Source organism: Indicator indicator, chromosome 30, assembly GCF_027791375.1.
Source record: "Indicator indicator isolate 239-I01 chromosome 30, UM_Iind_1.1, whole genome shotgun sequence".
In the NCBI taxonomy this organism is placed as follows: Eukaryota; Metazoa; Chordata; class Aves; order Piciformes; family Indicatoridae; genus Indicator; species Indicator indicator.
In genome coordinates, this window is record NC_072039.1 from 11,455,444 (window position 1) to 11,483,053 (window position 27,610).

Below are 27,610 nucleotides of genomic sequence, written 5' to 3' on the forward strand. Positions count from 1 at the left end.
ATGGGGGATGCCATGGAAGCCAGCAGCCCTGCCAGCAGCACAGCCCAGCAGGAGTCCCTGGTCAGCATGACAGATGTGTTCCTCATCTCCCTCATCGTTGGCCTCTTCACCTACTGGATGTTCTTCCGCAAGAAAAAGGAGGAAGTCCCAGAGCTGCCCAAGATGCAGACAGTGTAAGTGACAGCTCCTGGGCAGCGTGCTGGGGACTGGCTGGGGCTTTCTGTCCTGCTCTTAGAATCATGGAATGATTGGGGGTGGAAGGGACCTCCAAAGCTCATCCAGTCCAACCCCCCTGCAGTCAGACATCCTCCACTAGATCAGGTTGCTCAGAGCCTTGTCCAGCCTCACCTTCAGTATTTCCAGGGATGGGGCCACAACCACCTCCCTGGGCAACCTGTTGCAGAGTTCCAGCAGCCTCCTGGTGCAGAACTTGTTTCTCACATCCAATCTCAATCTGCTCTGCTCTCATTTCAAACCATTGTCCCTTGTCCTGTCCCTGCAGGCCTTTGGGAACAGTCCCTCTGCAGCCTTCTTGTAGCCCCTTAGGCACTGGAAGGCTGCTCTGAGGTCTCCTTAGAGCCTTCTCTTCTCCACTGGGCTGAGCAGCCCCAGCTCCCTCAGCCTGTCCCCACAGCATTGGTGCTCCAGCCCTCTGATCATCTTTGTGGCCTCCTCTGGACCCTTGCCATGAGCTCCATGTCCTTCTGGTGCTGGGGTCCCATATCTGGCCCCAGCCCTGCAGGTGAGGTTTCCCTAGAGCAGAGGGGCAGGATCCTCTCTCTCCAGCTCTGGCCACACTGCTTTGGATGCAGCCCAGGCTGCCCTTGGCCTTCTGGGCTGCAGGTGCCCATTGCTGGCTCCTGGCCAGCTTCTCACCCCCAGCACCCCCAAGTCCTTTCCCCCAGGGCTGCTCTCAATCTCCTCCTCCCTCAGCCTGGATTGATAATGAGGATTGCTCTGACAGGTGCAGGACCCTGCACTTGCTCTTGTTGAACCTCATGAGGTTCACCTGGGCACCACCTCTCCAGCTCGTCCATGGTGGCTCCTTGGATTATAGGAGGCCTCCAAGTGAGGGCACTTGATCCCAAAGTGCATTTCTGTCCCCTCCCGTTTCTGTGTTCACCGAGCTGTGCAGAACTCCCTGGCGTGGAGCCAGGCTGCAGTTCTGCCTCAGCCCACAGTGTGGCCCACAGCAGAGCTTCCCCTTCCCACGCAGAGCCTCTGGCTGTGTTTCAGAACTCTTCAGGGTAGCCTTGGCTGCTCTCTGTGTTTTCTGTTAAAAGCTGTGTTGAAAACTGGAGAAAGGTGGCAAGCTCTTGAGCAGATTTCCTGTTGGGAATCTCTTCTACCCTTCGCTTTAGAGAGAAGAAACAGTCTTGGGGCATAGCTCTGGAGCAGGAGCTGCTTGGCAGCTCTTGTGCAACTTGCTCAATACCACATTACCACAGCAGCAGGAGACTGGATTTGGAGAGGGAGAGGTCCTTGTTCCACCCTGTCTTCTGCAAAGAGCTTAGGCCTGGGAGCAGGTTGTGTTGGTGGAGATCTTGGGTGCGATTAGTTCCTTGTCTTGGTCACACCCCAAGCCTGACATCAGCTTTCTGCTGGGCTTTATAGCTCATTCCATGTCCTTTTGGGGCACTGGTGAGAGGCTTGAAAGCCCCTAAAATGAAACCCTAAGGAGGGGTTGAAAGCCCCTAAAATGAAGCCTAAGGAGGGGTTGAAAGCTCCTAAAATGAAGCCTAATGAGGGGGTTGAAGCCACTGCAACAGAGACCAAAGGTCTCCTGGGATCTGCTCCCTGTGTGTTTGCACAGTGAAAGTGAGCCTCAGCCTAGCCCTGTGCTCTGCATTAGCCTTTTGCAGAAGGTAACCACACAAGGTCAACCCTTTGGGTCTGTGCTGGCTGCAGAGTCACTGCAGGTCCTCCCCAGTCCTGAGAGGTTGGTTGTGAGGCCATGAGGAGGAATCACAGAACTTTGTGGGGTGGAAGGGACCTTGAAAGTCCAACCCCAGGGCAGGCCACACAGGAACACATCCAGAGGGATTTGGAAAGTCTCCAAAGGAAACTCCACAACCTCTCTGGGCAGCCTGCTCCAGGGCTCCAACACCCTCACAGTGACAATGACTCAGTCCAAGGGTGTTTGACACAGCTGCTCGTGGGCCAGTAGGGACTGGGAGCACACAACATTCCCTCACTGGCCTGCAAATTCCCTCTGATCTTCCTGGATGGGGTTGGCTTTGGGATGTGTCTTTGCTTCCACACCAGGAAAAAGCTCCTTGGCCTGTCAGAGTGTTCCTGGTTGATAGAAACTCAGAAGGGCAGGGGTTGGAAGGGACCTCAAGAGATGCAGTGCAAGCCCCTGCCAGAGCAGGGTCACCCAGAGCAGGGTCACCCAGGGCAGGCCACACAGGAACACATCCAGAGGGGTTTGGAAAGGCTCCAGAGAAGGAGACTCCACAACCTCTCTGGGCAGCCTGCTCCAGGACTCTGTCACCCTCACAGTGACAAAGTTTTCCCTTCTGTTCCCATGGCACCTCCTCTGCTCCAGCTTGCCCCCAGTGCCCCTTGTGCTGTCCTTGGCCATCCCTGAGCAGAGCCTGGCTCCAGCCCTGCACATCTTGATCCCCAGCAATGAGGGCAGCCCTCAGGCTCCTCTGCTCCAAGCCCCAGCTCCCTCAGCCTGGCCTCACAGGAGATGTTCCACTGCCTGCAGCAGCTCTGTGGCTCTGTGCTGGACTCTGTCAAGCAGTTCCCTGAGGTCCTTCTTGAACTGAGAGGCCCAGAACTGGACACAATATTCCAATCTTTTACCCAACACCTCCATGACCACTAGACCATGTCTCACAAGTGCCACATCTACTTGTTTCTTGAACACCTCCAGGGATGGGAACTCCACCACCTCCCTGGGCAACCTGTTCCAATCCCTGATCACTCTTGCAGGACAGAAAATTTTCCTAATCTCCAACCTAACCCTCCCCTGGCACAATTTCAGGCCATTGCCTCTCATCCTGTCGTTAATTACTTGGTAGAAGAGGCCAACACCAGCCTCACCCCAGCCTCCTTTCAGGGAGTTGTAGAGATCAATAAGGTCTCCTCTCAGCCTCCTCTTCTTCAGGCTGAATAACCCCAGCTCCCTCAGACTCTCCTCATAAGCTGTGCTCTCTCATTGCCCTTCTCTGGACCTGCTCCAGCCCCTCAAATGTCCTTCTCATGCTGTCGTGCCCAGGACTGAACCCAGGATTTGAGGTGTGGCCTCCCCAGTACTGAGCAGAGGAGGACAATCCCTGCCCTGCTCCTGCTGCCCACCACACCATTGCTGATCCAAGCCAGGCTGCTGGTGGCCTTCTTGCCCACGCCCTGCCTCATCTTCAGCTGCTGGCAATCAGCACTCCCAGGTCCTCCTCCATCAGGCAGTTTCCAGCCACTCTGCCCCCAGCCTGGAGCCTTCATGGGGTGGTTGTGACCAAAGTTTTGGCTTTGAGCAGCACCTGCCAGGACTGATAACCAGCAGAGAGCTGTAGTTGCAGCAGGCCTTGTGTGACACAACTGCAGTTTGGAAGAGTGACATCCAGGCAGGTGAAGTGCAAGAGGAGGCTCTGAAGGAGTTTCTTCCTCTACATTAAGCCTGACCCTGCCTCTGTCCTGTGAGCTGGTGGTGCTCTGTCCTCCCAGACAGCCTCCTCCTGCAGCCTTGGCTGTCTTCTTTTGTGGGACACTTGGAACCAGGAAGGAAACAAGTGGAGGAAAACAAGCAGCCACAGGTTTCCTTCCCTCCTGTCACCCTTGAGTCTGGGGTGGAGTTTCCTTTGTGATGAATAAGCAAAGCAGCAAGATCCAGGATCAGGCTGTTGGCCACTGCCTGCAGCTGGCTGGCTGCAGCTGCTGGTCCATGGGCAGGCAGGGAAGCTGCCCCAGATCCTCCAAGGCAGAGAGGCCTTGGTGGGGCTGTCTCCAGCTGAAGTGGAGAGCCTTGACCTTAAAGAGATGTTGCTTTTCTTCAACACATTCCCTGCCTTGACTCACCAAGCTGTCCTGAACTGCTTCTTCTGGTGGCATTGGGGGGACCTGGGGACTGTTTCAGTTGTGTCACTTTGGCCCCCAACTTGAGCCTGGGAGGAGTGGAGGATGGGAGGTGCTGAGCAGCCCTTTGGACGTGGCCTGGGGGCTGCTGCTTCAATGGCTTTGCTTGTGATGTGGTGGGAGAGTGCAAACAGCACCTCCAGCCCGAGCACAGCACCTCAGGGCCCTCCTAGGGTCTTTGGGAGCCACCACTGAGCAGCAGCAGTGATCAGCCTTGGTCAAACCACATCAGCTGAGCAGGGGCAGCAAAGGAGAGGAGAACCTGCTGCCAGTTGCCCTTGATGGTGGAAGAAGAGATGCATGGTCAAAATCCCCTCTTCTGGATGCCACCTGGGCTGGGTTCCACCAGCCTGCATGGCCCAGGAGTGGTCATGTTCTTGCCCCAACACCATGTCTGTGGGCTCAGCCACAGCTCTTTGCTGCTCTCCTGCCTGAAGTCCCAGAGAAGGGGCAGAGCTCAACATCTGCAGAGGTTTCCCTTGCAGGAGATGTGCTGTGGCTGTGTTGTGCAAGCCCAAGGATGTGGGGCAGGCTGGGGTGCCACTGCCTGAGCATTTCTTGGCATTTTGACCATTTCCAGCCTTAATTGAAACCACCAGAGCCTTCCCACAGCCTGCTCTGCAGATGTCATCAGGCAGCTGGGCTCTCAGTCACCACCCAGCCACGGCCACCGTGCTTCCTCCAAAGGCAGTGCTGGGGAATGCAGCACCTCCTCTGCCTGCTTCTCAGTCACAGATGCCTGCCCTTTCTTGCCTGCTCTGGAGTCCTGCAGACTCCACTCCTGGGCAGAAGCAGGAGTGGCAGCCACTGGCCTGCTGGGTGACACCCCCTTCCCTTCTCTTCCCTTCCCCCTACCCCCATCTTCAACTGTTTGGGGCTTATCTCCCTTCTGCAGCTCCAGAGAATCCCATTCCCTGGCATTTGTCAGGCTTCCTGTGGCAGGAATTGCTTCAGCTCCTCACCCTGATTAGCTCCCTCACTGCCTCTGTGTGCGTGTGAGGGGGAGACCATCTCTAATTTAATTAACTGGGAGCCTGGAGAGAACAAACTGCTGTGAGCTGCTCCTGCCGTGGCACTGCCATAGTTACCCCTGGCGTCTGGAATCGCTTCCTTCAGCCTTCCCACACCACAGCAGCTCTCAAAGCAGCTGTGGTATAAACAGTTTCCAAGGGAACCGGCCCGGGGGAGGGCTTTGTGTCCCGTCCCCCTGCTCCACACGGATGGGAGAGGGCCTTGAGCTTGGAGGATCCTGGGAGCTTTCATTCTCCACTCCTAATTCCTTTCTGCCACCGCTGCCAGATGTTGGAGCTCCTCGGGACTGTGCAGCTCCGCTGGGGAACTGCCAGAGCCCCACCAGGAGGATGTGAGCAGACAGCAGCGCTGCTGCTTTGACCCTGGCCGGGGCCTTTTGTGCCGGCTCTCTTCTCCTTAACAAAAGGCTGGTGCTTGGCTTTGATGCCCAGGAGGGGCAGAATGGGAAGGCCTCTGAGTGTGTTGCTCCAGAGCTGAGTTAGCTCCATCCCCCCTCACCTCCCGGTGCAGACACACGGCTGGGACTCTTTGTCTGCCTCTCCCTGCCCGGACCATGGGCTGTGCGTACTCGGCCCCGCGGGAAGAGGCTGCTCTGGCCAGGTGAGTTCATCTGCTTGGCCTGAGGGGGTCCCTGCTGCTGCTGCCTCACAGCTGGGTGGAGAGAAGGGTGGCCTCTGCCTGCTGCAGCAGGAGGAGAAGGAAGGGGAGAGAGGCTCTGCCCAGAGCAGGCTGCTCCAGAGGAGACCCTGCTGTCCGTGCTGCTGTCTCTGCAGCGCCCAGGCTGCGTCCTCACTGCTGGATGGAGATGAGCTTTTGGGAGCAGAGCCCTGGGCATGGGAGCTTTCTGAAGGAGAGAGGTTCAGCTGAGGTGGGCACTCTCATGTTGCTGAGTTGTTTGGAACTTCCTTCTGGCTCCCTTCTTTCTTCTGAATCCAAAATGACAGAGCCCTGGGAGTTGCTCACTGTGGGCTCCCCCCAAGGGTACCCAATCTGTCCAAGCTAAAGCCTTGCTCCCACAGTGGAGTTACCTCCTTTCCTCCACCCCTCACTTTTTCTGACTCCCTTAGTCACTGCCCTGAGCTATCTGTGCCATGAGACCTTTCTCACAAGCTCTCATCTAAGTCTTGTTGGCTGAGCAGTGCCAGTCAGTGTCCTTTTTCTGTCTTTGGGGCACTTTTTGCAGCTCAGATTTTCAAGCCCCCTTGCTGAAGCAGTTTCAGGTTCTTGTGTAGCCTTCTTCAAAAGCCAGCCTCATTATTTCTTCCATGTCTGAACCACACACTGCTCCCCACCACAACACTTCAGTGCAGCCTTGCCTCCTTTGAAAGCAGACAAACTCCTTGTGCTGCTCCCTTTTTTCTCCCAAAGGGAGCTTGCTGAAAGGATCTAAGACTCTTTTTCCCCCCCCTCCTTTAAAAGTGTTTTATTTAGCAGTTGACCCAACAGCTGCTTTAATTGGATCTCATTGGCAGAGGGCAGTAAACCAAAGAGCTTCATGAGGGAGCCAAAAGCTAAGTGAGAGCTGAGTCCTGTGAGCAGCCTGGGGGGCAGCTCTCCTAAGCCCCCATCCTGGCAGCAGTGTGGGCAGGGTTGGGGCTGCTCTTGAGCTCCTTGTGGTATCCCAAGAAGGGACCCAGCAATGCTGGGAGACTGTTAACTGCTGAGAGAGCCAAGTGGGAGGTGCAAAGCAGCTCTCCTGGGAGCACAGCCTTGGGTAGCATATTGGGGTGGGGTTTGCTCCTCTTCCGTGCATGCTGTACCAGCCTGGTGGTGCCAGGAGATGGCAGGCACTGCTCTGGAGCCCCATGGTGCCTTTGGGTGGAAAGGGGGAGCTTGGAGGCATGCAGGGCTGGACAGCCCCCACCCTGTGCTCTGCAAATGCCTCTGCACATCCACAGAGATTCCTCCCTCTGGGCTGCAGAGTTTAGGAAACTCTTAGTTTAGTGCACATTCTCACATGGGCCAGAGCCAAAGGCATTTGTTTGCTGCCTGGAGAAGGCTTCTCTCTTCCCACAGGAGACCCAGCCTTGCATTCCTCCATTGTGAAAGAGAAACAGGAATGGGTCCCACGTTCCTCCTCCCCTCTGCTGAAGCTTCAGCAGGGAAGGCAGCAAGTCAGCTCCTGGAACTTGTCCTCCTGCTTTGGGGAGACCCCAGAACCTAAGTGGACTTGTGAGAGTCCCCAGGGCTGGGCTGCTGTCACCCTGTGACACCATGGGTGTGCTTGGGATGGCAAAGCTCTTCTGGCTCCCTCCCTAACAGAGAGGCCAGAGTGGTGTCAGCCTCCTCTTTGGTGCTCCTGGCACTGCTGTGGTTTGTGCTTCATCTGAGCTGCAGAAAGCTGCCTCTGTGCCAGAGATCCATGCTGGGGACACAGATCCTGGCCTGGGAATGGGCCCTGGGGACCTGGACAGGCAGCTGAGGCTCCATGGGTCTGACCAGCTGGGTCTGTCGGCTCCACAGGGCTCTGGGACTCATAGAACCTTAGAAGTGCTGAGTTTGGAAGAGGCCTTTGAGATCATCACATCCAACCACTCACCCAGAGCTCACAGTGCCACCACTGCCACCAAACCATATCCATGTGGCTTTTAAACCCCTCCAGGAATGGTGACTCCCCCACCTCCCTGGGCAGCCTGGGCTGGTGCCTGAGAACCCTTTCTGGGAAGAAACTGTTCCCATTATCCAGCCTGAACCTCCCTGGCACAACTTGAGGCTCGCTCTTCTTGTCCTGTCACTTGCTGCATGTGAGAAGAGACCTTGCTCCAGCCTCCTTTGAGATGGTTGCAGGAGGACTTGTCCCTGGCAGATGTTTCTGGTTTTTAGCCCTATCTGAGTTTGAGCTTGGGGAATCCACTCTGAGGGGCATGGCTCAGGACCCATTCCCTGCCTGTCCACTGTGGTGGGGGAAGCAGGGAGCTCTCCATTCCCTTCTCTCCTACCATGGCTTGGCTTCAGATTTCACTGGAAGCCTCCTCTGGGAGATCCTTGTAACCCCTGAGCTGTGAAACTTCTCAGAGCAGTTGCCAGAGTGAAGGTTTCCTGCCAGCCAAGGCCCAGTGCCTGGGCTTTATCCTTGGGAGGATTCAGTGGTGGAGGTGAGGCAGGGGCTCAGCCTTTCCTCTCTGCTCTGAGCTCCTGCTCCTTGTCTGTGTGCAAAGAAGCCCTGAGCTGGGCAATGGGCAACCCCCCACCCCTTTGGGCAGTTTGTCTGAGGTCCACTTTTCCCTCATTTGCTTATTCCCGGTACTTAAGGAATGAATGTGCTCATCTGAAAGGGGCTTCCTCCTGTCTTTCAGAGCAGCTCCAGTGAGGGACAGCAGCTTCATTGAGAAGATGAAGAAGACGGTAAGCTTCCTGCCTTGGCTCTGGGGGGTGCTGGGAAGGCTCCTGGCCTTCCAGGGTTCCAGCTGTCAGCAGGGGAGACTGGTTTGGATAGAGACAGGTCTGCTGCAGGGAGCATCCAGAGGAAGGCTGTGTGGGTTGGCAGGAGCAGCTCTTTTGAGCTATGCCAGGGAGGTGTTCTTAGAGGAAAAAAATGAAAGTAAAAATTTGGTGCAGTAGAAGAAGTGTAAGGCAGGTTCAGAGTCAGGAGAGGAGTGGCAGAGACTTCAGAGTCAATGGCTGGCTGCTGTTTGTTAGTCTGTCTGGGTGGTTGGTTCCCAAAGAGGCTCACTCTGGAATGGCAATTGCTGTACACAGACCTGGCAGCTTGTGCCTCGCTCGACTGGGCACCAGGGGAAGCAGAGGGAGAAGCAAGGCCTGGGTCTGTTTTCCATTCTGCTTCAAAGCAGCTGGCTGGCAGCCGGGCAGGAGCTCAGTGCTCTGCATTGACCCCAAGCCTAGGTTGCTCTGCTTCCTCATCCAAGGAGCTCTCTGCCTAGACACAAGCTTAGGCAGGTTTCCTTCCTCAACCAGGGAGCTCCCTGTCTGGACATAAGCCTACACAGCTCTGCTTCCTCAACCAGAGAGTTCCCTGCCTGGACACAAGCTTAGGCAGCTCTGCTTCCTCATCCAAGGAGTTCCCTGCCTGGACATAAGCCTAGACAGCTCTGCTTCCTCATCCAAGGAATTCCCTGCCTGGACCCAAGCTTAGGCAGCTGTTTCCTCATCCAAGGAGTTCCCTGCCTGGACACAAGCTTAGGCAGGTTTCCTTCCTCAATCAGGGAGTTCCCTGCCTGGATACAAGCTTAGGCAGCTCTGCTTCCTCATCCAGGGTGTTCCCTGCCTGGACACAGCAGTGCTTCCCCATCCAGGGAGTTTTCCTGTTCCCAGGAGCTACCATAGCCTACAGGCTGAGAATCAGTCTGAAGGGTTTGCTCTTTGCTGTGGGTTTTCCCTGAGTCACTCCTCTGAGACTGACAAGAAGCAGGTTGTCCACAGCTCAGCCTCGAGTCTGCTGCTGCAAACCCACCTGCAGTCCTGTGCAGCTGCAGCCCCTTGCTCGCCTTTATGCTGCAGCCCAGGCACCCAATCCCAGGTGGTTTCTGACAGGATGGGCTTCACCCTGCCTTTCCCCAGGGCAGCTGTGAGTGCACCCCAAGGCATCTCTGCCTCACAGGGGCTTCTCCTTCTCTGCAGGGGAGGAACATTGTGGTGTTCTACGGCTCCCAGACGGGCACAGCAGAGGAGTTTGCCAACCGCCTGTCCAAGGATGCACATCGCTACGGCATGCGGGGCATGGCCGCCGACCCCGAGGAGTATGACCTGGTAAGGAGCCATGGAGGCAGCCTGCAGACACCCAGAGAGGGACAGTGCCCCTTTTAGGAGTGTCACTGAGGGGATAAAAAAAAAAAATCAGCCTGAGAGGTGAGCTTGGTGCTTAGAATCCTAGAACAGAATGCTGGAATTGTTTGTGGTTGGAAGAGACCTTTCGGATCATTGAGTCAAACACTGAACCCAGCACTGCCAGGGCACCACTCAACCATGGCCCTCAGCACCACATCTCCACTGCTTTGAAACCACTCCAGGGATGGGGACTCCACCACTGCCCTGGGCAGCCTTGACAACCCTTTTGGGGGAAAGATTGTTTTTCGTGTCCAACCTAGACCTATCCTGGGGTAACTTGAGGACATGTCCTCTTGTCCTGTTGCTTGTTCTTTGGGAGAGGAGTCCAACCCCCACCTGGCTCCAATCTCTTCTCAGGGAGTTATAGAGAGCAACGACGTCTCCCCTCAGCCTCCTTTTCTCCAGACTAAACACCTGCCAAGTCCCTCAGCTGTTCTTCCCCAGCCCTGTTCTCCAGACCCCTCAACAGCTTTGTTGCCCTTCTCTGGACTCACTCCAGCCCCTCAGTGTCCTTGGAGTGAGGGACACTGGCATTCTGCAGATGTGGAGTGAACACTGCAGCATGACTGAAAGAGGAAGGCAGCCTGGAACGTTTGGGAACTGTGAGTCATCCATTGGCAGCATAAAACTTGCTCCATATTCCTGCTGCAGCCAGCATTGGGCCCACACTGCCACACTCTTGCCATTGTTATTTGGTGTTCTCCAGAGTGACCAACAACTCCTGGTCCCTTAAAGTATTCTGTTGAAAACCAACCCCACAGGAAAAGCAATGGGAAGTGTTGACTTGCAGTCCAGTGAAGGTGCTCAGCTTTGTTTCTTCTGCCATTTTGGGTGGGTTTGGCCTTTTCCAATCCTTTTGTGATCAGCTGTTTGATATGGTGGTTGGACTGAGAAATTCATTGAGGCATAGAATGGGTTAGGTTGGAAGAGACCTTAAAACTCATCCAATTCCAACCCCCTGCCGTGGACAGGAACACCTCCCACCAGCCCAGGTTGCTCAAGGCTGCATCCAACCTGGCCTTGAACACCTCCAAGGAAGGGGCATCCACCACCTCCCTGGACAACCTGTGCCAGTGTCTCCCCACCCTCACTTGAAAGAATTTTTTCCTTATCTCCAGTCTCAATCTGGCCTCCTCGAGCTTCAATCCATTATTGTTTATTCATTAGTATTATTTATTAGTAGTGCAGCCCCAGCAGCGTAGATCCAGCAGCGTAGATCCAGCAGCGCAGCCCTAGCAGTGCAGATCCAGCAGTGTAGCTCCAGCAGCGCAGCCCTAGCAGCACAGCCCTAGCAGTGCAGATCCAGCAGTGCAGCCCTAGCAGTGCAGATCCAGCAGCGCAGCCCTAGCAGCGTATCTCCAGCAGCGTAGCTCCAGCAGCACAGCCCTAGCAGCGTAGCTCCAGCAGCACAGCCCTAGCAGCGTAGCTCCAGCAGCGTAGCTCCAGCAGCGTAGCTCCAGCAGCTTAGCTCCAGCAGCGCAGCCCTAGCAGCGCAGCCCTAGCAGCGCAGCCCTAGCAGTGTAGCTCCAGCAGCGTAGCTCCAGCAGCGCAGCCCTAGCAGCGCAGCCCTAGCAGCGTAGCTCCAGCAGCACAGCCCTAGCAGCGTAGCTCCAGCAGTGCAGATCCAGCAGCGCAGCCCTAGCAGCATAGCTCCAGCAGCGTAGCTCCAGCAGCGCAGCCCTAGCAGCACAGCCCTAGCAGCGTAGCTCCAGCAGCGTAGCTCCAGCAGCACAGCCCTAGCAGCGTAGCTCCAGCAGTGCAGATCCAGCAGCGTAGCCCTTGCAGCACAGCCCTAGCAGCGTAGCTCCAGCAGTGCAGATCCAGCAGCGTAGCCCTTGCAGCACAGCCCTAGCAGCGTAGCTCCAGCAGCGTAGCTCCAGCAGCGCAGCCCTAGCAGCACAGCCCTAGCAGCGTAGCTCCAGCAGCGTAGCTCCAGCAGCACAGCCCTAGCAGCGTAGCTCCAGCAGTGCAGATCCAGCAGCGTAGCCCTTGCAGCACAGCCCTAGCAGCGTAGCTCCAGCAGCGTAGCTCCAGCAGCGCAGCCCTAGCAGCACAGCCCTAGCAGCGTAGCTCCAGCAGCGTAGCTCCAGCAGCGCAGCCCTAGCAGCGTAGATCCAGCAGCGTAGCTCAAGCAGTGCAGCCCTAGCAGCGCAGCTCCAGCAGCGCAGCCCTAGCAGCATAGCTCCAGCAGCGTAGTTCCAGCAGCCCAGCCTTAGCAGCATAGCTCCAGCAGCGCAGCCCTAGCAGTGCAGCCCTAGCAGTGTAGATCCAGCAGCGTAGCTCCAGCAGCGCAGCCCTAGCAGCGTAGCTCCAGCAGCGTAGATCCAGCAGCGCAGCCCTAGCAGTGTAGATCCATCAGCGCCGCCCCAGCAGTGCAGCTCCAGTTACAATTATGATAATGACCCCAGAGGTCTGTTCCAACCCAAACAACTCCATGGTTTCACTCTGTGGTGCAAGCAGGCGCAGGCTTGCCCCAGTAACCACCTGGTGGGATCCGTGAAGGTGTATCCTTGCACTATGCTTGCAGTCAGACCTGAGTCGCCTGTCGGAGATCGACAAGTCCCTGGCTGTGTTCTGCATGGCCACCTACGGCGAGGGCGACCCCACCGACAACGCTCAGGACTTCTACGACTGGCTGCAGGAGGCTGACGCCGACCTCTCGGGGCTCCGCTTTGCTGTAAGTGCCTCAGGCCCACCCTGGGCGGGAAGGAGGCCTCCCCAGTGCCTGAACATGGCTTGGTGCCGTGGTTGAAACTTTTCCCAGGGTCAAAAGCCCAAACGGAACAGATTTAGATTGCTTCCCCTTCTCCCTTTTTTTTTTTTTTTCCCCTAGTAGGGTGAAAGCAAATTAGACAGGAGAGAGGTAAAAATCACAAAAAGAAACGGTCTGGCATCGGGTCAGGAAGTAAAAAAGGTAATTTTAGCAAAATATATCTAGTGTTCAAGTAGCAGGGAAGGTTACAAAGGGTAAATAGAGAAGTAGCCAGGCCCAGCTGGCATTGGATTCCCTTGAGGTAATGTAGATGCTGTTTGGATGCAGTCCTTAGAGGTCTAGAAGCAGCATGGAGGCAGACCACGAGGGAACTCAGGAAGCAGGAGCAGCAGAGACCTTTTGTGGAGCAGGCAAGGCAGGGGAAAGAGAAAGAACCAAGCAAATGGCTCCCCTTAAATAGGCCTTGCTGGACAGGAAGGGGCAGTGGAATAGACCTTTAACCCAGGGACCTCTCCCCCTGGGAGGGGGAAACCCTAATCTCTCTCTGCCCACCTGGATCAGGTTTCTTTTGTCCACTTGGAGGCTGGGTTCTTTTCAGCCCCCTCCAGGGATATCTGTAACCTGGCACACTTGGGCAAAGGCTCAACCAGATGGCTGTGCCTGTGGTGGGTGCAGGCCCTGCTGTCTTTCTCCTCCAGCTTCAGGAGTGCTTGCAAACATCTCTCTGGGGGGTTCTAAATGCAGGCTGCTCTCTCCACTCCCCAAGCCCCAGGGGTTTGCTGGTTTCAAATGCAAGGTCTGTAAATGGCTACAAATGTGGTGGGTTTAGGGGTTACCCCCCCTAACATAAATCTGGAGAATTACCCCCAGGATCATAGGATGTTAGGGGTTGGAAGAGACCTTCAAAGATCATCCAGTCCAACCCTCCTGCCAGAGCAGGACCATAGAATCCAGCACAGGTCACACAGGAACACATCCAGACAGGGCTGGAAAGGCTCCAGGGAAGGAGACTCCACAACCTCTCTGGGCAGCCTGTTCCAGTGCTCTGTGACCCTCACAGTGAAGAAGTTCCTCCTCATGTTGAACTGGAACCTCCTGTGCTGGAGTTTCTATCCACTGCCCCTTGTCCTATCCCAGGGTGCAACTGAGCAGAGCCTGTCCCCTCCCTCTTGACCCCCAGCCCTATTCTTGTTTTTGCAGTTAGGAACTAGGCAAAAGTTCCACCTTCAAACCATAACAGGTCTGTAAATGGTTACAGGCTGCTGCTGCTCTTCAGCAGCTAATTGAGCAGCCCTGGGCCAGTTCTTCTCCTGCAGATTAAATGACTTGGAGCAGGGTGTAGCTGTGTCCTTGTGCTGAGCTGATTAATTGGCTGAGGAATAAGCAGCTCACCTAAAGCCTGCCCAAGTTCCTTAGGCAGCAGAATGATTGCAAATGAGGAGAAGATCCACTGCTGGAGATGTTGAGCTGCTCTCTGTAAAGTGGTGAGCAAACATTTGCTGAGCAGTTTGTGGGCCACAAGGCACAGCCATGAGCCTGCAGGCAGCCTGGACTTCTACTGGTCCCTGAAGGAGATGGTGCAGGCAGCTCTTGTCTCATAGAACTCCGGACTGGTTTGGGTGCAAAGGGACTTTTGAGGTCACCTGGTTCAACCCCCTGCCGTCAGCAGGGACATCCCCAACCAGAGCAGGTTGCTCACAGCCCCACACAACCTGACCTGCACTGCTGCCAGCCATGGGGCAGCTCTCACCTCTCTGGGCATCCTGGGCCAGGCTCTCCCCACCCTCAGGGTCAAACATTTCTCCTTTCTCTCCAGTGTCAATCTCCTTCTCTGAGTTCAAACCATCCCCCCTTGGCCTGTCCCCACAGGCCCTGCTCAAAGCTCTCTGCATCCTCTTGCCACACCTGAGGCCAGTCTCAAGGGAGGTGGCTGTGCCTCCTGACCAGACCTTCTCCACCAGCAGATTCTTACTCAAGGTCCACAAAGAGCTGCTGAGGAGCTGGGAGAGGTCTTGCTGTCTTTCTTCAACATCCTTTGCTGGGTGACACTGGCCAGAGGATGCCAGCTGGGTGGGAAAAGTCCAACTCATCAGTGTTGCCTTGCAGGTCTTTGGGCTGGGGAACAAGACCTATGAGCACTTCAATGCCATGGGGAAGTATGTGGACAAGAGGCTGGAGGAGCTGGGAGCCCAGCGGATCTTTGACCTGGGGATGGGAGATGATGATGGCAAGTGAGTAGCTTGGCCTGAAGGGGTGCTCAGAGCTGGCTCAGGTGTTGTGCAAGGCACCTGGGCAGGGGCTTGGCTCTGCTGCTGACAAACAAACTCTGCAGGGCCAGTTGTAGGAGCTGATGGGTCTCTGAGCGTGTGCTGCCTGCTCTCTGCCACAGCTGCATCCCTGTGCACTTCGAGTATCCTGGGGGGTCCTGTGTCTGGGAGACTCCACAGCAGCTTTCAGTGACCACAGTTAGACAGTGGAGGAGCCCTCTGGCAGCCCCCCCAGCCCTCTGGCAGCCCCCCCAGCCCTCTGGCAGCCCCCCCTCAGCCCTCTGGCAGCTCCCCCCCCAGCCCTCTGGCAGCCCCCCCAGCCCTCTGGCAGCTCCCCCCCCAGCCCTCTGGCAGCTCCCCCCCCAGCCCTCTGGCAGCCCCCCCTCAGCCCTCTGGCAGCTCCCCCCCCAGCCCTCTGGCAGCCCCCCCAGCCCTCTGGCAGCTCCCCCCCCAGCCCTCTGGCAGCCCCCCCTCAGCCCTCTGGCAGCTCCCCCCCAGCCCTCTGGCAGCTCCCCCCTCAGCCCTCTGGCAGCTCCCCCAGCCCTCTGGCAGCCCCTCCTCAGCCCTCTGGCAGCTCCCCCCTCAGCCCTCTGGCAGCTCCCCCCTCAGCCCTCTGGCAGCCCCCCCCCTCAGCCCTCTGGCAGCCCCCCCCCCCAGCCCTCTGGCAGCCCCCCCAGCCCTCTGGCAGCCCCCCCTCAGCCCTCTGGCAGCTCCCCCCCCAGCCCTCTGGCAGCCCCCCCAGCCCTCTGGCAGCTCCCCCCCCAGCCCTCTGGCAGCCCCCCCTCAGCCCTCTGGCAGCTCCCCCCCCAGCCCTCTGGCAGCTCCCCCCTCAGCCCTCTGGCAGCTCCCCCAGCCCTCTGGCAGCCCCTCCTCAGCCCTCTGGCAGCTCCCCCCTCAGCCCTCTGGCAGCCCCCCCCCTCAGCCCTCTGGCAGCCCCCTCAGCCCTCTGGCAGCCCCCTCAGCCCTCTGGCAGCCCCCCAGCCCTTGCTTTGCTGCTGGCCCAGCATGTGTGGGTAAACTGGTTTATGGTGGGAGGCAGCAATCTTCCAACTCAGACAACAGTTTTGTTTGGGGGTTTTTGGTCCTCTCTCTGCTCACCTGAGCAGCCTGTGGGTAGCAGCAGCTTAACTGAGAAAGGAGTTCAGCCTGTGGCCTTACCTCCAGTTGCTGCAAGGTCTGATGAGAGGGAGGTGCTGTGTGGGGGAGGCTCTGGGCTCTGAAAAAGGAAGGTGACCTGGATTGGGCAAGGGGAGCTGAGCAGGTTAAGGATCTTGGCAGACCTGGGTGCAGCAACAGTTCCCTTCCAGCCACTCAGTGCTCTGCAGATGCTCTTCTGGTGATCTGTGGGCACACAAACATATCCAAACTGCCTGCACCCAAGGGCAAGGGCTTTTTCCCATGGTGAAGGTGCAAGTCCACAGGGATCTGAGATGATTTCTCTGGGAATGTCCCTTTGCTTCCCCTTGGGCAGGATTATTGAATCTCTGTTTTTCCCTGGCTAGCTTGGAAGAAGACTTCATCACCTGGAGAGAGCAGTTCTGGCCAGCAGTGTGTGAGCACTTTGGGGTGGAGGCTACAGGAGAGGAGTCCAGGTGGGTACAGGAGCAGGTTCCTCTGGGTGCCACAGGGACTGACCACCTCTGGCTGGTGGCTGTGCCATCACCCCTGAGCTGCTGTCCCCTCCCCTGTGCACTGCTCCCCTCCCAGAGCTGAGAGGGCACCTGTGAAGTGGAGCTCTGAGCAGGGCTGTCTGGGATGAGCCTGTCCTGGGGCAAGCTTGAGCCCAGCTCTGGATTTCTGGTCTGAATTGGGGTGTGCTGGGCCTGGCTCTTGTCTGGGGGTGGCTGTGCTGGGTCTGGCTCCTGTCTGGGGTGGCTGTGCTGGGTCTGGCTCTTGTCTGGGGGTGGCTGTGCTGGGTCTGGCTCCTCTGGGGGTGGCTGTGCTGGGCCTGGCTCTTGTCTGGGGGTGGCTGTGCTGGGTCTGGCTCCTCTGGGGGTGGCTGTGCTGGGTCTGGCTCCTGTCTGGGGTGGCTGTGCTGGGTCTGGCTCCTGTCTGGGGTGGCTGTGCTGGGTCTGGCTCCTGTCTGGGGGTGGCTGTGCTGGGTCTGGCTCCTGTCTGGGGTGGCTGTGCTGGGCCTGGCTCCTGTCTGGGGTGGCTGTGCTGGGTCTGGCTCCTGTCTGGGGGTGGCTGTGCTGGGCCTGGCTCCTGTCTGGGGGTGGCTGTGCTGGGTCTGGCTCCTGTCTGGGGTGGCTGTGCTGGGCCTGGCTCCTGTCTGGGGGTGGCTGTGCTGGGCCTGGCTCCTGTCTGGGGTGGCTGTGCTGGGCCTGGCTCCTGTCTGGGGTGGCTGTGCTGGGCCTGGCTCCTGTCTGGGGGTGGCTGTGCTGGGCCTGGCTCCTGTCTGGGGTGGCTGTGCTGGGCCTGGCTCCTGTCTGGGGTGGCTGTGCTGGGTCTGGCTCCTGTCTGGGGTGGCTGTGCTGGGCCTGGCTCCTCTGGGGGTGGCTGTACTGGGTCTGGCTCTTCTGGGGGTGGCTGTGCTGGGCTGTAATGCTCCCCATGAAGGCTTCTTTTTCAGTTTGGGCTTTCTGTGTGGTCTGTCTGCTCCCTGCTGTCTCGGGAGGGGCGAAGGGGTGGCAAGCTGCATTTGGTTTTGCCCTGCAGCAGAGGATGGTTCCAGCTGTACCTTGCAACTTGCAGTTTGAGTGTTTTTCCTCTCTCCTCTCTCCCCTCCTCCTGCAGCATCCGTCAGTACGAGCTGGTGGTGCACAGTGATGTGAACATGGCCAAGGTGTACACGGGGGAGATGGGCAGGCTCAAGAGCTACGAGAACCAGAAGCCGTAAGTGCCAAGCTGGCCTGGGCAGCCTCTGCCCACCACACACCCTTCATGTTCCCAACAGCAGCCTGGCTGTGGGCAGCGCAGCCATGGGGCAGATCTCCTCTGGAGAAGTGGGCTCAGACCTCCACTGGGACTCTCAGGGATTCTCCACTGGGACTCTCAGGGGTTCCCCACTGGGGAGAGGGTGGCTGTGTCCATACTGCTGCTTGGCTGCCACACTGGCAGCATCTGAGGTCTGGTAGAGCCTTTCCTCATCCTGGATGGTTGCTTGTCCTGGAGCTCTATAAATTAATTCCAGCCTGAAATATTTGTTTGAGATCATGGGACAGTCCCTTTGATCCACTTGTGTATCCCATGCTCTTGGTGGGACAGAAGAGGAGAAATGATCTGGGCTTAGAAGAGAAATGCTGCAGCCCCTGTCCTGGGCTGCATTGAGAGAAGTGTGAGCAGCAGGACAGGGAGGGGATTCTGTCCCTCTGCTCTGCTGAGACCCCACCTGGAGCACTGCATCCAGTTCTGGTGCCTCCAACACTAGGAGGACATGGAGCTGTTGGAGAGGGTCCAGAGGAGGCCACAAAGATGATCAGCAGCTGGAGAACCTCTGCTGTGGGGACAGGCTGGGAGGGTTGGGGCTGTTCAGCCTGGAGAAGAGAAGGCTCCAGGGAGACCTTAGAGCAGCCTTCCAGTACCTAAAGGGGCTCCAGGAGAGCTGGGGAGGGACTTGTGACAAGGGCTGGGAGTGACAGGATGAGGGACAATGGCTTTGAGCTGGGAGAGGGGAGACTGAGACTGGAGATGAGGAAGAAATTCTTTGCAGTGAGGGTGGGGAGAGACTGGCACAGGTTGCCCAGAGAGGCTGTGGATGCTTCATCCCTCGAGGTGTTCAGGGTCAGGCTGCTTGAGGCCTTGAGCAACCTGGGCTGGATGGAGGTGTCCCTGCCCATGGCAGGGGGCTGGGACTGGCTGATGTTGAAGGTCCCTTCCAACCCAGCCCATTCTGTGACTGCTCTGTTTCTGGGGGCAGCAGCAGGATGGTTGCTTGCTTTGTGCCCTGGTGTGCTTCAGAACATGAACCAGGCCAGGCCTGGGCTCAAATCCTGGGAGCCTGCTCCAGAGCAGAGTGAAGAAGCCTGGATAGGAGCAGCTCCATGAGCCTGCAGAGGAGTAACCCAGAGGGTCCTTGTCCTTCCTTCCAGACCCTTTGATGCCAAGAACCCCTTCCTGGCCCAGGTCACGGAGAACCGCAAGCTGAACGAGGGTGGGGAGAGACACCTCATGCACCTGGAGCTGGATATCTCCAATTCCAAGATCAGGTAGTGTCCCAGGGGATGCTGCTGCTCTCTTCTGGCAGCAGTCTGCATCAGGAGCAAGGAGCAAGGCTGTGGCCCTGGCCTCTCCCAGCACTCAGAAGGGGACCTTGCTCTCATGATTACTCAGCACTACCTCTGAAGGTCTATACCACAGAGCAGGTATCCACTGTGAGGGCTTTCTCCCAGCTCTGGCCATGCCAGCTGGCTGCTCTGGTCCCTCCAGAGCTGGCTGCACACACTGGTCCTACCTGGGCAGTCCCAGCTGCCAGAGTTCCCTAGGAGTCATTCAAAAAATGAGGAGGGAGATGAGCTCAGAGAGGGGAGAGCTGGGAGTGGTCATGCCTGGGTTTGCTCAGCTTGGGTGGCAAACACAGGGTGGGTAAAGCCCTGTGCTTAAAGCCCTCTTGCTGGCTTCAGTTCCTCTGTGTGTGCCCATGAGAGGACCACAAATCCAGGTGGCTTCACAAAATGTGTCCAGTGAAGGGCCATGAGGATGAGCAGAGGGCTGGAGCTCCTCTGCTATGGAGACAGACTGAGAGAGTTGAGGCTGTTCAGTCTGGAGAGGAGAAGGCTCCAAGGAGACCTTCTTGTGGCCTTTCAGGATCTGAAGGGGGCTCCAAGAAAGCTGGGGAGGGACTTTTGAGGGTGTCAGGGAGTGATAGGACTGGGGGGATGAAGCAAAACTGGAAGTGGGGAGATTCAGATTGGACATTAGGAAGAAATTCTTCCCCAGGAGGGTGGTGAGAGACTGGCAGAGGTTGCCCAGGGAGGTGGTGGAAGCCTCATCCCTGGAGGTTTTTGCAGCCAGGCTGGAGGTGGCTGTGAGCAACCTGCTGTAGTGTGAGGTGTCCCTGCCCATGGCAGGGGGGTTGGAACTGGCTGAGCCTTGAGGTCCCTTTCAACCCTGACAATTCTAAGATTCTATGAAACTGAGCACTGCAGAGGCTTTGGGCAGCTTTGCTCCTTGCCTGTCTTGCCCTGGAAGTCTGGCCTGGCTAAAGGCTGTGCCCAAACTGCTGTTAGCTGGGAGGTCCCCTGGGAAAGACTTGATTCCTGAAGCCAGTATCCCACAGTGGTCCCTTCTGCTGTCACTGCTGGCTCTTTGGGGTCCCTGATAGTGCAGGGGCTGTGAAGCAGCTCAGATCTCAGTGTTCTCCTTGCACCAGCCTGCTTGTCCTCTCACTGGGCAGCAGTGGGCAAGCAGCAGTGTTGGTGTTTCATCTGCTCTGCTCCTGCTCCCATGCCAGGTATGAGTCTGGAGACCACGTGGCAGTGTACCCAGCCAATGACTCTTCTCTGGTCAACCAGATTGGGGAGATCTTGGGCACAGATCTGGACACCATCATGTCCCTGAACAATCTGGATGGTGAGTATGGCTCTGCCCTGTTGAGGCTGCATCTGGAATATTGTGTCCAGTTCTGGGCCCCTCAGTTCAAGAAGGACCTCAGGGAACTGCTTGAGAGAGTCCAGCACAGAGCCACAGAGCTGCTGCAGGCAGTGGAACATCTCCTGTGAGGCCAGGCTGAGGGAGCTGGGGCTTGGAGCAGAGGAGCCTGAAGGCTGCCCTCATTGCTGGGGATCAAGATGTGCAGGGCTGGAGCCAGGCTCTGCTCAGGGATGGCCAAGGACAGCACAAGGGGCACTGGGGGCAAGCTGGAGCAGAGGAGGTGCCATGGGAACAGAAGGGAAAACTTTGTCACTGTGAGGGTGAGAGAGCCTGGAGCAGGCTGCCCAGAGAGGTTGTGGAGTCTCCTTCTCTGGAGCCTTTCCAAACCCCTCTGGATGTGTTCCTGTGTGAGCTGCCCTGGGTGACCCTGCTCTGGCAGGGGGCTTGGACTGGATGATCTCCAGAGGTCCCTTCCAACCCATTCTGTGGTTTTGTGATCACCCCAGAGCATCAGCAGTTCTTCAGCCATGGCCTGTGTCTTCTCTGGCAGAGCTGGAGACAGATAACCCTCAGGTGCCATTGGGCACCTCCAGGCACTCAGAGCTGTGCCATGGCCATGCCAAATGCAGTGCCACTGCAGCAGTGGCACAGAGGTTGCGTGCTGAGAGCCAGCTGGAGGGGGTCAGTTGTGAAATGCCCTTGGTGTGCCCATCCCACAATAAATGATGGACCAGCACCCCCCTAATGAGAGAGCATCAGCCCCCCAGGGCATCCTCCTGCCACCCTTGTGTCTGAGGTCCTTGGAGAGGCACAGGCCTGGGGCCTGAGCTGCCAGGAGGGGGCACCTGTGCTGGTACAGAGAGCTGCTCTTGGGCACTGTGCCCAGCAGTGCCTGCCTATGGCAGGTGGGAGGTGGCAGCTGTAGCCTATCTTGCTCCTGAAGCAGCACAGCCTGACCTGAGGCATTGGAAGTGCTGGCTCAGCAGCCAAGAGCTCCTGGTTTCCAGAGGACAAGTGGCTGCAGTATACTGTGGCCCCCTGGGCAGTGTCCTGTGTTGGCAGGCCTCAGACTGTCATGGAACCAGCTTGCTTTGGGTTGGAAGAGACCTTTGAGACCACTGAGTCCAACCATGAACCTGTCCCTGCCAGCTCACCACCAAACCATGGCCCTCAGCACCACATCTCCAGGGTTTTGAAACCCCTCCAGGGATGGGGACTGCACCACTGCCCTGGGCAGCCTGGGCCAGGCCTAGACAGCCCTCAAGGGGAAGAAATTTTCTTCATATCCAACCTAAAACCCCCCTGGCAGAATCTGAGGCCATTTCCCCTTACCTTGTCACTTGTTCTTTGGAAGAAGAGCCCAGCCCCCACCTCACTCCAACCTCCTCTCAGGAGCTGTAGAGAGCAATGAGTTCTCCTCGCAGCCTCCTCTTCTCCAGGCTGAACACCCCCAGCTCCCTCAGCTGCTCCTCCCCAGCCCTGTTCTCCAGTCCCTTCCCCAGCTGTGTTGCCTTTCTCTGGACCTGCTTCATCCCCTCAATATCCTTCTTAGAGTGGAGGGCCCAGAACTGCACCCAGGATTTGATCTGCAGCCTCACCAGTGCCCAGTCCAGGGGCACAATCCCTGCCCTGCTGCCCACACCATTGCTCACCCACCCCTCTCATTCCTATTCCTCATGGACCACTTAATTTTCTGAGCTGAGTGGCTCCAGCCTTGGCTGCTGGTGCTTTACCTGTCCCAGGGAAGCTCTGAGCACACCTGCCCCTGGCCAGAGGAGACTAAGGCCACTTTGAGGGCAGGTCTGCAGGGGGTGTGTGTGAAGTGTGTGAGGTGAAATGAGCCCTGGGGAGCAGCCCTCCAGGGTGGCCTCAGAGTGCCTGGGGGTAGGGTTGGGGAGCAGGGGGTGTCCTTTGTGAGTGAGCTGTCAGGCAGCATCTGTGAAACACAGAATGAGCAGCTGGGAGACAAGTGCCTGGAGAGGGAGCTGCCCTGGGGCTGCCCTCCTGCCCCCAGCTCTCACACCCTGCACCTGGCTGCTGGCGCAGACTCCAGCGTCACGGCACAAGACTGCTGCTTGCTGATGGTTTGGCTTTGTTCCTCTCCCTCTTTTCCAGAGGAATCCAACAAGAAGCATCCCTTCCCCTGCCCCACCTCCTACCGTACAGCCCTGACCTACTACCTGGACATCACCAACCCTCCCCGCACCAACGTGCTCTACGAGCTGGCGCAGTACGCCTCGGACGAGGGCGAGCAGGAGCGGCTGCGCAGGATGGCCTCCTCCTCTGCAGAGGGCAAGGTGGGGCCTCTGCCCTCCCCAGCCAGCCTCAGGGGCCAGCTGCCTGCTGCAGACCCCCACAAAGGCTGCAGGACGTGTTGGGCACTGGGTGCACAGAGGGGGTGTTTGCCAGCTGGGCCCTTCCACTGAGGTGGGGTCCAGCTGGGTGTTGGAGATCCACGGAGGGCTCCAGGACTTGTTGGGCACTGAGTGTACAGAGCTGAGGGGGTATTTGCCAACCAAGTCCTTCCCAGTGAGCCTGCTGGGTCCAGCTGGGTGCTGGAGTCCCCCAGGAGGGCTCCAGGACTTGTTGGGCACTGGGTGCACAGAACTGAGGGGGTGTTTGCCAGCTGGGCCCTTCCAGTGAGGCTGCTGGGTCCAGCTGGGTGCTGGAGTCCCCCAGGAGGGCCCAGGCCTTGCTTGGCACCGGGTACAGAAAGCTGAGGGGGTGTTTGCCAGCCAGGTAAGGCAGCTGTGCCACCTGTGCCCTCCTTGCCCACAGGCCCTGTACCTCAGCTGGGTGGTGGAGGCCCGGAGGAACATCTTGGCCATCCTGCAGGACATGCCCTCGCTGCACCCCCCCATCGATCACCTGTGCGAGCTGCTGCCCCGCCTGCAGGCACGCTACTACTCCATCGCCTCCTCCTCCAAGGTGAGCCCCCTGCAGGGGCACTGAGCTGCTGGGACCCCCAGCTGCAGCTCCTCACCGCTCACAGCTGTGGGAACTTGCCCTGCTGATGCTTTCTGTGAGGTTGTGACTTTGGTTAGCTCAGACTTGAGCCATCCCAGCTCCTCGTGGTCCCATGGTGCAGTCAGATGCCTCCTGCTCCAAGCACTCTCCTCTTTGCTCCTAGGCCTTGCTTTCAGGGCTTGGAAACAAGGTGGCCTTTAGGGGGTGGAGCAAAATTCATCCTTTGCTTTGTGCCTGAAGCCCTAAGGAGCTGGCAGTACTATAGGAAGCTCAGTGGTCCTGCAATGAGTTGGGCACAAGACAGAAGCTCCACGTGGGTCATGCTGAGAGGTTTGAACTGCCAGGGGAGGAATAGCTGTTCCAGTGCTAACACTGGGGTAAGAGTGTGTGCAGTGCTGGGCTCCCCAGTTCAAGAGAGACAGGGAAGTGCTGGAGAGAGTGCAGGAGAGGCTGCAAAGCTGCTGAGGGGCCTGGAGCAGCTCTGTGAGGAGCAAAGGCTGAGAGCCCTGGGGCTGAGAGCCTGCAGAAGAGCAGCCCCAGAGGGGAGCTGAGCAATGCTCAGCAAGAGCTAAAGGAGCTGTGGGGGGCAAGAGGCTGGGGCCAGACTCTGCTCAGTGGTGCCCAGGGCCAGGCCAAGGGGCAGCAAGGGGCACAAAGTGGAAGCCAGGAGGTTGCATGTGAAGAGGAGGAGAAAGTTGTTTGTTGTGAGGGTGCTGGAGGCCTGGAGCAGGCTGGCCAGAGAGGTTGTGGAGTGTCCTTGTGTGGAGAGCTTCCAACCCCCCCTGGGCATTGTGCTCCTGGGCAAGCTGCTGTGGGTGCCCTGCTTGAGCAGAGCTTGGACTGGATGAGCTCCAGAGCCCTCCAGCCCTTCCAGCCCCACCATGCCAGGGTTCTGGGCTTAGGTTACACTTCTTCCCATCCCTGAGCACAAGGGGCTGTGTTTTGGCAGCACTGTCCCTTGCCTGCAGGTTCATCCCAACTCCATCCACATCTGCGCCGTGACGGTAGAGTACGAGACCAAGACAGGGAGGCTGAACAGAGGGGTGGCCACCAGCTGGCTGAGGAACAAGGTGCCCAGGGGGAGTGGGAGCAGCTCCCTGGTGCCCATGTACGTCAGGAAGTCGCAGTTCCGCCTGCCCTTCAAGCCCAGCACTGCTGTCATCATGGTGGGGCCTGGCACCGGCATCGCCCCCTTCATCGGCTTCATCCAGGAGCGTGCCTGGCTCAAGCAGCAAGGTGAGTGCCCAGGGCCAGCCCCGAGCTGCAGCTGCTCTGCAGGGCTCTTGGGTGCCTCCTGGGTGCAGCTTGTGCCACTCACAGCTTGCCAAAAGCAGAGGTGGAGGAGCAGGGGGAGCTGAGTGGCTTTGACCAGCACAAGGATGCTTTGTCGTCCTCTTGGCCCCAGAGGGTGTTAGGGAGGGGGAAGGCAGATCTGAACCAGTTCTGACCTCTGCCACCACATCTCCAAACCATGTTTCTTTGGTGGCAGAGGCTTAGAACCAGGACCCTGAGTGTTTGGAGATGTGTGACAGGGGTAAGAACCAGCAGCCTGGCTCTTTGGGGATGTGGTGGCAGAGGTCAGAAGCAGGCCCCTGGCTGCCCAGCTTCAACTCCTTTCTAAAGCCTGTGGGTGGGTGCTGCTGGGTTCCTCCTGTGAGCAGCAGCAGTGGTGCAGCCTGGCTGCCCCAGGCTGGCAGGGCAGGGCAGGGCAGGGGCGAGGGCAGGGCTGGGAGGTGCTGATGGCTCTGTGTGCCCTGCAGGCAAGGAGGTGGGCGAGACAGTGCTGTACTACGGCTGCCGCCACGAGCGCCAGGACTACCTGTACCGCCAGGAGCTCGCCCGCTTCCAGCAGGAGGGGGTCCTCACCCAGCTCCACGTGGCCTTCTCCAGGGACCAGGCTGAGAAGGTACCACTCAGGTTCCCCAGCCACTTGCATACGTTGCCCACAACCAAAAAGACCCCAGGGGCTGGAGCTTGCCAGCCTGGAGCCCGTGGCGCCTGGCATCTCCGCGTGGCATCTTGTGGAGCCACAAGCAGGGGCTTGGCTCCCCCCCTGGCTGGGGCTTGGCTCCCCCCCTGGCTGTGGCTTGGTGGTGGGGGGGTCCTGCTCCTCTCTCCTCACCCCACCTTGTTGTTCCTGCCAGGTTTATGTCCAGCACTTACTGAAGAAGAACAAGGAAAACATCTGGAAGCTGCTGAACGAGGGCAACGCTCATATCTACGTGTGTGGGTAGGTCTGAGGGCAGGGCAGGGACCCTGGGGACACTTCCCTGTGCTAAGGAAATCCAGTGGGGCTCACTTCACCCATCTGTGGTCCCTGGAGGGGTCACACTGTCCTTGTTTGAGGGGAGGGCCAGGCAGAGAAGCTGGGGTGAGAGAAGCATCCATGTCAGGGGGCTGAGTGCTGCTCACAGGGCTCAGCACTGGGACCAGTTCTCTTTGACATCTTCATCAGGGTGAGAGGATCAAGGCAGCCTCAGGCAGTTTGCAGATGACACCAGGCTGGGCAGCAGTATTGATCTGCTGGAGGCTCTGCAGAGGGATCTGGCCAGGCTGGATCCATGGCAGAGGCCAGTGGGATGAGGTTCAACAAGGCCAAGGGCTGGGTCCTGACCTGGGGTCACAACAACCTGGGGGTAGAGTGGCTGGAAACTGCCTGGGGGAAAAGGACCTGGGGGTGTTGGTGGACAGCAGCTGAAGATGAGCCAGGGAGTGCCCAGGTGGGCAAGGAGGTCACCAGCAGCCTGGTCTGGATCAGCAATGGTGTGGGCAGCAGGAGCAGGGCAGGGTTCAGTTTGGGGTCCTCATTCCAAGAAGGACATCCAGGGGCTGGAGCAGGTCCAGAGAAAGGTAACACAGGTGGAGAACAGGGCTGGGGAGGAGCAGCTGAGGGACCTGGGGGTGTTCAGACTGGAGAAGAGGCTGAAGGGAGACCTCATTGCTCTCTACAGCTCCCTGGAAGGAGCTTGCAGTGAGGTTGGGGTTGGTTCTCTTCTGAAGGAACAAGTGACCAGCCTCAAGAGGAAATGGCCTCAAGTTTTGCCAGGGGAGGTTTAGGTTGGACATGAGGAACAATTTCTTCCCCTTGAGGGCTGTCCAGGCCTGGCCCAGGCTGCACTGGGCAGTGGTGCAGTCCCCATCCCCGGAGGGGTTTCAGAGCTGTGGAGATGTGGTGCTGAGGGCTGTGCTGGCGCAGTGCTGGGTTCAGGGCTGGACTCGGATGCCCCTGAAGGTCTCCTCCAAGGCAGAGAGTGTGAGTCCGGCTGTGGGCCCTGGGCTGTCCGTGCTGAGCGTGGCTCCCCGGCAGGGACGCTCGGAACATGGCTCGGGACGTGCAGAACACCTTCTGCGAGATCGTGGCCGAGCTGGGCAGCATCAGCCAGCCCCAGGCCGTGGACTACGTCAAGAAGCTGATGACCAAGGGCCGCTACTCCCAGGACGTCTGGAGCTAGGAGTGGGGCTGGCAGGGCTGGGGAGGGAAGGGTTCCAGGGGAGGAAAGTGCCTGCTGGCCGCTGCGCTGCCAGCAACCCTCCCCAGCCCACAGCTACCCCAGAGTCACTCCCAACCCCTCCTGGGCCACGGCACCCCCGGGCAGGTTCTGTACCCTGAGGTGTGGAAAGGGTTGAGAGGGGCAGGGGGGTAGCGTCCAGGAATTTTGGTGCTTCTGGCACCCCAGGGAGCAGCACCTCGTGGCACCAGCGTTTGCCTTGAGGCCAGGGCCAGAGCTGCTGTGGGACAGGAGGGTTGGATGGTGCTAGGGGCAGCCCTGGGGTCCCTCCCTGCACACGAGGTGGTGCCTTAGACCCCGGGCTGGAGCCCAGCCTGGCCTGGGGACAGCCACAGGGTGGAGGAGCCAGCAGCCCCCAGCACTGGGGGTTTGGGGTGAGGGCATCGTGGGAGCTGCCCTGGTCTCCCTCACACCCTGTGTGCCCTTTGGCTAAGGGGCACAGAGCTGCCTTGTGCCACCAGCACCCCACAGCCCCCACCCCACTCCTGTCCCCACTGCCCACCTTTGCTGCAGGGCTTCTCTGCCCTCCAGAAGAGCCCTGTCCTGGGGGGCCCTGCCCACTCCCTGGGGGTCCTTGCAGCTGGCACCCCCTGTGCCCAGCCCCTCCTCATGCTGTCTGCTCTCATTTTTTAAATACTGTTTTTATTTTACCATCTTTGTGATTCAATCATGGGGGGGAGCTCAGCACCCTGCAGGCTCTCCAGTGACTGTAAATTATTTAAATA

General features: G+C 58.3%; 1 protein-coding gene across 3 annotated transcripts; it reads left to right on the forward strand.

Moving 5' to 3' along the window:
• On the forward strand, positions 1 to 26,828 carry LOC128977004 (NADPH--cytochrome P450 reductase). 3 transcript variants are annotated; one of them, XM_054394445.1, is made up of 16 exons: positions 1 to 171; positions 6,762 to 6,771; positions 8,414 to 8,457; positions 9,691 to 9,819; positions 12,425 to 12,574; positions 14,717 to 14,841; positions 16,380 to 16,469; positions 17,614 to 17,712; positions 18,909 to 19,025; positions 20,270 to 20,388; positions 22,525 to 22,706; positions 23,188 to 23,337; positions 24,345 to 24,612; positions 25,137 to 25,282; positions 25,521 to 25,606; positions 26,684 to 26,828. In XM_054394445.1, the coding sequence occupies exons 1-16, from the start codon at positions 1 to 3 to the stop codon at positions 26,826 to 26,828; spliced, it is 2,031 nt and encodes a 676-aa protein (XP_054250420.1). The 3 variants fall into 3 exon arrangements, with proteins under 3 accessions (XP_054250420.1, XP_054250419.1, XP_054250421.1); XM_054394444.1 differs by lacking the exon at positions 6,762 to 6,771 and having other exon boundaries at positions 1 to 173; positions 8,409 to 8,457; XM_054394446.1 differs by lacking the exons at positions 6,762 to 6,771; positions 23,188 to 23,337 and having other exon boundaries at positions 1 to 173; positions 8,409 to 8,457.
• Positions 26,829 to 27,610: the final 782 nt, after the last annotated feature.